The following is a 7,951-nucleotide window of genomic DNA, read 5'->3' on the forward strand; positions in this document are numbered from 1 at the left end:
ATAAACAAAATATTTGGAGTTGCTACGGTCGTCCGAAAGAATGGCAGCAATTACAGGGTCGGAAAGGTGGAGTGTGGAAGAGTTCTGGGTCAGTTGGGCGAGGGCTAACCCTAGAGACCTCTGAGGGTTCGGGGATACGGGTAGCTGACCAAAAAAAAGCTTTTGGAAAATAGAGTCGCAGCCAAAGCTCAAAAAACCCAAAAGGACCAGAGGCTGCCATGTCCACCCTTTTGGTGCCCATAAAGCGGACACTGACTTTGGATAAACCCTCGTATAAGTTGGCCAAAAAGAGGGTTCCTAATGAAAAAAATCGGCCACTTGCTAGGTGAATGGCTAAATCTAATTGTGAGGTCAAAACTGATTTAGAGGGGGAGGAATTATGTATCTGTAAAGGATACCAAGATAATTAAAAATGCAAATATATATATATATAATTGACAAGGCGAAAGAAGCCACATACCTACACAACCAGAACAAAAGGAAAGTGGTGTGTTCCAGGGCGGTCGCAGGGGAACCGTCTGCACCTTGATGTCGGACAACAAAATTGGTCAAACCCCTGTATTTCTTAGTGGTACGAGCAAGCGACTAGCCTTCGTGGTCGTGCGACCGGCTCCTAACCATCCAACGAGCCCAACACCGGATCGTCACCCACGATGGGGAGATGGACAATCAGAGCCACATCCATTAAGGTTGGGCTAATTGGACCAGAAAGGAGAAGAAAAACGCCCAGTTAGGCATTCCAGAAGGACGTCATGGCCAGAAGGACTTTATCATGAAGATACAGGGGTTGGGTAGAAAGGTAGATAGCCTTGTCGATTCCCTATCATCTCATTGCTCGCCGAAGGTGAGAGATAATCTGGAATACCAAGAATGAAAGGCATCTTTCGGATCCGTAAGATGAGTTTTGATATGGTCATTAACACGTTCATGTTTGAAATCTGGGTTGTTGATGGCTAAGGGAGTGACTTGAGAAATGATGCTCCTCATGCGAGAAGCATCTTCGGAAGTAGTACAATAGGGGCGCAAAGTTGGGGTAAGAACAACGGAGGAAACAAAAGGGATTTCTGGGTCGGAACCATCGAAAGGCAGAGTAGGAATGTACTGGTTGGCCATGGTCGCAAAAGGTTGAAGCTCGGGTGAGAGAACAAGGAGTTTCGGCAAGAGGGGAAAATAGAATTGGAAAATGGAAAGCGTAAGGAAGAAGACGAAAGTTGAGGGGTTTTAAGTGGGATTTTTCACAAAACCCCGTGATTGGACAGCGCAATGATGAACAGACTCCCTAAAAACGTCACATCTTACATTAATTGAGAAGTGACGGGAGGGAGTCGGGCGGGGGGAGGCAAATTGTTATATATTAAAATATTTTAAGGTTTTTATTGGACCTATAACTGGATTCTAACATTTGGGCCCGCGGATAAACCCAAAAAGAAAGTAGGTTTTCAAATACCCATTAAGGGAAAAGGTTAGCCAGTCGGTAGCTTGGTTGGTCGGTTGGCCAGTCGGTTGGTTGGTCGGTTGGTTAGTCGGTAGCCTGCTTGGTCGGCTGTCCAGTCAGTAGCCTGTCCGGTCGGTTGGCCAATCAGCAGTTCGTTTAGCCAACTAGTTCATCCGCAGCTTATCTGGTTGGCTAGTTTGTCTATAGTCTGTCTGGTCAGTTGGTCGGTTGGTAGCATGGAATGCAACTGAAGAGCGGTTCTTCAGGCGGTTGAAACTGCGAGGTGATTTTTGTCAGTTACAACCGACTGCGCACACGATCCGATAACTGACTTGGAGGGCATATAACAGGCGATTCGCGTTCGGCAAAAAACATCTTCAATCAGCATCAATTTCAGTGAAATTCGCTTTCGGGGTCATCTTTTATTTTCTTTTCAGTATCTGTTGCTTTAATTTTTCCTGCATTTTGTACGGTATCTAGGGATTTTCAATTCCAGATATTATTGTAGTCAAATTCGAATTTATTTTCGAATTTTACTTTTTATTGTTGGTTGAAAACAACATCAACAATAATTTTATATTTAATAAGTATATATATATCTTTATAAATATTATACATTTTATTTTATTTTTTATTCGAATTTATTAATAAAAATTATAATTATTATTAACTAAATTTAATTTAAAAAAAAATGAAATAAATAAAATAAAATTTCTTTTAACGAGCCAAGTCGGGCCGAACACGAACAAATAAAATATTAAACGAGCCGAACTTAAACAAAAATTTCAGCTCATATATCTTAACGAACGAACACGAGCCGAGCTCGAGTTCTTAACGAACCGAGCTCAAACATGACAAGGTCGGCTCTATTCGACTCGTTAGTTGGAACGAAAGGAGTAGGGTATGTTTCTTTTGCAAAGTTTCCCCAAATTTTACTATCTAAACTCTGAATTTTACCAAAAAAATATATTTTTTTCTCTTACAAATATTAAAACAAAACCAAATTTTTTTTCAAATTCATCAAAAGAAACACCCTCTAAATCTTCTTTGTAACAAGAATAAAGTGGATTTGCTTCCAATATAGAATATGGATTATATTTGGGTTCGATTCCTAATGGGTAGCCCACTTAAAGACCCGGATTGCCATGTGTGGCCCGGTGCCGTTCCAAGCGGGCCTTGCTTTTGTGGCGATAACTACAAGGCGGCGACGACGGTGACGATATAAGTACCGAATTGCGCCGGTGGATTGCAGATTGCTTATTGGGAAACAACATCCATCCATGGCAGCCCCCACGGTGTCTCTAGCCTCCGACGACCTGCCGGTCGTCGCTGCCGAGCAGCGGCGCGAACTAACGACGGCCATGAACCTCAATTCCGACCTTGACGTTGCCTTCGACCTCCAACTTCAAGAAGCCATCAATGCCTCCCTCGCCCTCCACCCCCAAGCCTCCACATCCTCCGCTGCTCTCCCCCCACCGCTCCCGTCTTCTTCTTCTTCCGACGATAAGTTCCCAACATTTATGGACCAGTTCTCTGAGGAGCTTACGAAACTAGAGCAAGAACTCAAGGACGAGAAGGTTTCAGAGATGGAGTTCAAAAAGTTGAAGGATGATCTCAATCTTAGGATGCACGATCTCCGGTTCGCGCAGGAGATAAGCAGTATGCCGGAGGAGGAGTGGGAGGATTGGGGGGATGATTTCGAGCGTCCTTTTGGGGAGGGCAGTTCGAAAGGCGGGCAGAGTGAGATTTTTAGGGTTTATTTCAAGGGTTTGGTGGAGGCGGCGGCGCCTCCGAAGTTGAATTCCCTGGGAGGCATCGGTGTGGCGGTATGTGATTCGAGAGACGCATTGTTATTTGAGTTGCGGAAGCCATTGGTGGGGTGTGGGCAGAGCCGGCAAGCTGCTGAACTGCGGGCTCTTACCGAGGCTCTTACTTGTGCATTGGATCTTGAGTTGAAGAGGATTGCCTTTTATTGCGATTACTATCCAGTTTATAAATTTGTGAGTTTCGTGTCTCATTTGCCTCATCTCTATGCTTTTCTTGATTATCCTTATTAATCTTTCTTCTTGGGGTCTTCTTCAATTTTAAACTTCATTAGTGATTTCGTTTTTGCATTGAGCCTTTGAATAGGTGTAATGGAATTTTCATCCTACCGTGTCATTGTTGGTGTTTCACACTAGGATAGCCAAGATTGGCTAAAAATGGAGTTTACGTGCATAGATCGACTGATATTTCTGGTGTGTGGCTTTGTTACTAAGATGTTATGTAAATCATTATGTACAAATTGATCTTACTGCTAGTGCATTAACACATGGCCTTCTGGTATAACCTACAAAGCAGCTGTTTGTGAAAAACGCAGATATTATCCTTTTTATGTGTCATCTGTAAAGGCTAGGTATAGTTAGACATGAAACTGAGTGCTACTTGACTACTTTTTGTGTCCAAGCCATCCACATTGCATTCAAACTTGGGACAAAAGGAGTTTGAGTTGTTGGTGTTGTTTTTTGCGTGATTGTGGGTATAATATTGTGTTTCTGTCAAGGGAATGATTACCGTAGTTTTCTTGGATAATATCATTTGTGATCTTTGAACAAATCAAAATTTGACACTTGCATTATATATGAGAAACAGTGGACTATTAATCTTTGATAGAATGTTTGTTTGGTTGGAAATTCTGTTTTAGGTGTCAACATTTAATATGAGTTAAGAATCATTTGGAAAAATACACGGGCTAACTACAAAAACTTTTTGTTCCAATGTACTTGGAGATAAAATATTCCTTATCTGCTACGGCATTGAATGAAATAGTAGTTTGGTGTTGCTTTTGCATGATTGTGTGCATAATATTGTGTTTCTGTTAAGAGAATGATTACCGGTGTATTACTGGGTAGTATCATTTGGATCTTATGTGATTGTTGAACAAATTAGAATTAGAAACTTGCGTATGAGAAATAATGGAGAATTTACCTTGGGCAATTTGTTTGTTTGGTTGGAAAGACACTTTGAAGGTGTTAAAATTGAATATGTTTAAGAATCATTTGAAGAAATGCGGGGCTAACTTCAGATACTTTGCCTTCTAGTATACACATGTAGACAAAATATTTCTTATCTGCTACAGCGTTGAGTGAAATACAACAGGAAATCGGATTTTCTTTTAATAAAGAAAATAATATGTATATATATTTAATGTCCCCAAGAAAAGTATGTTCTTCAATTGAGTTGCTCTCTCAAAGAATAATGACATGCATGAAAGCTTGCAACGCAAGATTTGGTAGAATTTGATTGGCTCTTAAATGGAATCTAGTGTAATAGAATTATTGCCGGTTGGCTATGGTTGGCTTTATGATATCTTATTTTTCCTTCCATGGTCACTAGTCTGCTTTGTTTTCCTTATGTTTATAGCCCCTTATGGATTCTTATTTTTCCTTCCATAGTTAGTTGGTTACAAGTCTGCTTTGTTTTCTTTCTTATTTTTATAATCCTTATGATTTCTTATTTTTTCCTACCAGGGTAAGATGTCTGCTGTGTTTCCTTTCTCATGTCTATAGCCCCTTATGATTTCTTACTTTTCCTTCCTGGTCACTAGTCTGCTTTGTTTTCTTTTGTATGTTTGTAGCCCCTTACGATTTCTTATTTTTCCTTTCATGGTCCTAAGCATGCTTTGTTTTCTTTCTTATGTTTATAGCCTAGAATCCCAAAACTGCTCATTATCCATTTAATTATCAGATGGGATGCTAGCTTCTGGACAGGTTTCATTGAACAAATTTTCAGAATTAATGTTTGTTAAAATTGTATTTGGCTTGCAGGTTACTCGCCAGTGGGCTTCGAAACAGAAAAAAATTTCAGAATTAGTCAGGCAAGTTTGTCAACTTAAAGAAAAATTTTCTTACTGCCAGCCAGTGCTTGTGGCTAGAAATGACATAAAGTATGCATTCAAACTGGCAAGAGATGCAATAGTTTCTCAGGTCAGCAAGGCCACTGCAGAGTCCAGCAGCTCCAGAGATTCATTTGAGAAATGTGTAATTTGTTTGGAGGATACAAATGTTAGCCAAATCTTTGTTGTGGATAATTGTGACCATCGTTATTGCTATTCATGTATGAAGCAACATGTGGAAGTGAAGCTACTCCATGGACTGCTACCGAAGTGCCCACATGAAGAATGTCAAAATGAACTGAAAATCGATAGCTGCAACAAATTCTTAACACCCAAGTTGATAGAGATTATGTCTCAGCGTATTAAGGAAGCTTCAATTCCAGTTACTGAGAAAATATACTGCCCTTACCCTAAATGTTCTGCTCTTACGTCGAAGACTGAAGCTTTAGAGCACTCAAAGAAGGTCATAGTGGGAGCAGAAAGATCTGGAGCTAGAATATGCAAAAAATGCAATGGACGGTTCTGTGCAAATTGCAAAGCACCATGGCACAACAACATGACATGTGCCGATTTCAAAAAGGGTAACCATTATTCCCAGGTAGAAGAGGCAAAGTTGATAAAGTTAGCAGTGACCAATCTGTGGCGCCAATGTTCAAAGTGCAACCATATGATCGAACTTGTTGCTGGGTGCTACCACATGACTTGCAGGTACCATTTAAATTCAAGACAGTAATATATATGTATATATATATATATATGTGCACTTGCATTCACACATAAGTTCTTGATATTTATATTTTCTTGTCGTAATATTCGCACAGCTTTTGTTATTGACACCAGAATATCATTTTAGGAAAGAAAAAGTATACATATCTTTGAAGTCTTCCCTTTTGGTGATGAAGGACAATATAACATATAGAATTTATTTATCATTTTTAATTGATGTAGTTTGAGCTAAGTATAATTTGTACTTCAAACAGGAGGAAAGAAGGGAGAGCTAGTTTTGTGGTTGATGAAACTAAATGATATTTCTTTGTGGATATTGGCATTATGTCCTTTGCAACTTACCGAAAATCTTTGCCGGCATATTGTATGCACATTTGCTGCGTGATAATGGTCTAGTTGGTGCTTCTTATCATGCTTACTTTTTATACTGAATTAATGTTTGGGCATGACAGCACTCATACCGAATTGATTCTGTTCACACAAAATGTTACTTACCACACATGTCCTGCAGATGTGGCTATGAATTTTGCTATACATGTGGAGCTGAGTGGAAAGAAAAGGGTGCAACTTGTTCGTGTGATCTCTGGGATGAGAACTACATAATGGATGATGAGTTTGATGAAGATGATTATGAGGATGATTCGGACTTGGATTCGGATGATTATGACCATATGATTTGATATAAGCTGCAGCAGCAGCCGGTTAAGGAGACTATGATGGCAAAGTGTGGATATCAATCAGTAACTTTTACTTCTCTGGTATATTCTCTCCTTGTTTTCTCCTTTAGATAGAGAGAGAGATAGAGCAACTTCAAACTCGGGTGCTGTCTCTGTATTGTGTTTGCTCCTGACGCTTTTGGAATTCTAAATATTCTTTTATTGCTCTTCTCAACCAACCTAAACCAAACTTTCTGGCTCAACTATTTGGGTTTTTTCTTTTGGTATATATATATTTTTTATTTCTTTTCTGGTGAAATAATTATTGGATGTGGTGATTTGTTGAGCTTGTAAATATACTCAAAGCAGACAGAATTTGAATAATTTTTATTTGAGTTCATACTACATATGAGAGTATTGTTAATTTACAACTCAATGGGTGGATGGATGTTATTAGTTCCATTATGTTGGAATTGAAGCCTCCTAATCTGTCTTAGGTAGGGTGGGGTTAAGAGTTGGTTGCTATGGAGCTATCAATTCTGAGTTCAGTGCCACTTGTACATGTTACTCTCTTAGTTTTACTTACCATGTTCATTTTTTGGTATTTTTGTCTCATTTATTTTGTAACTTCTTTTTTTTGAAAAAAATTATACTCGCTCCGTCCGCCGGTAAAAGTCACATTTACCTGTTGTGTCATTGTACATTAAAATACTGTTATATTCGTATAATTTTTTGTACAAATGTCCTTCTACTAGTATTATAAGACACTAATGAAAGTATTTTTGCATTTTTTTTTAATTTGTACTACGTTTTGATATAATAATTAATATTTAAATATCAATATGAAAAAAAGAAAATGAGACCTTTAAAGTCGAAACTAATTACTAATTATACTTCTATTAAATTTTTGTGTCTACAGTAAAACGGACATGGTATTTGGAACGGAGGGAGTACTTCTTTATATGTATGGCAAAAAATAGCAAATTATCCAAAACATAGATTTAAACTTAGATTTGTGTAGCAGTTGTATCCTCCAAACAAATTACACATTTCTCAAGTAGCCTTAGCCTTGTTAACATGAGAAACTATTGCATCTCTAGCTAGCTACTTTGAATAATGCATATTTTATGTCACTCCTAGCCACAAGCACCGTCTGCCACTCTTGTTTGGCTATGCTGAAATATATTTCAATCACTAGCTAGTAGCTAAGTAACTTGCAAGTCAAATATAGTTTTAGCCAACATTAATTTTAACCGATTT

The 7,951-nt window shown here is 38.7% G+C and overlaps 1 protein-coding gene across 1 annotated transcript; it reads left to right on the forward strand.

Annotated features, from left to right (window-relative positions):
- The first annotated feature begins 2,595 nt into the window (after positions 1-2,595).
- LOC127244360 (E3 ubiquitin-protein ligase RSL1-like) lies at positions 2,596-7,096 on the forward strand. The gene is made up of 3 exons (XM_051264847.1): positions 2,596-3,435; positions 5,242-6,017; positions 6,547-7,096. Exons 1-3 carry the CDS (start codon positions 2,716-2,718, stop codon positions 6,713-6,715), a joined length of 1,665 nt encoding a protein of 554 aa, XP_051120804.1. The 5' UTR covers positions 2,596-2,715; the 3' UTR covers positions 6,716-7,096.
- The last annotated feature ends 855 nt before the right edge of the window (positions 7,097-7,951 follow it).

This window comes from Andrographis paniculata, unplaced genomic scaffold, assembly GCF_009805555.1.
Source record: "Andrographis paniculata isolate CXL003 unplaced genomic scaffold, ASM980555v1 Contig9END, whole genome shotgun sequence".
Lineage (NCBI taxonomy): Eukaryota > Viridiplantae > Streptophyta > Magnoliopsida > Lamiales > Acanthaceae > Andrographis > Andrographis paniculata.

Excerpts from the sequence above, each read along its gene's own strand:
- LOC127244360 (XM_051264847.1), top strand. The coding sequence starts at position 2,716 with ATGGCAGCCCCCACGGTGTCTCTAGCCTCCGACGACCTGCCGGTCGTC. Across the intron at positions 3,436-5,241 it reads ACTATCCAGTTTATAAATTT|GTTACTCGCCAGTGGGCTTC; the intron begins GTGAGTTTCGTG and ends TTTGGCTTGCAG. Across the intron at positions 6,018-6,546 it reads TGCTACCACATGACTTGCAG|ATGTGGCTATGAATTTTGCT; the intron begins GTACCATTTAAA and ends CATGTCCTGCAG.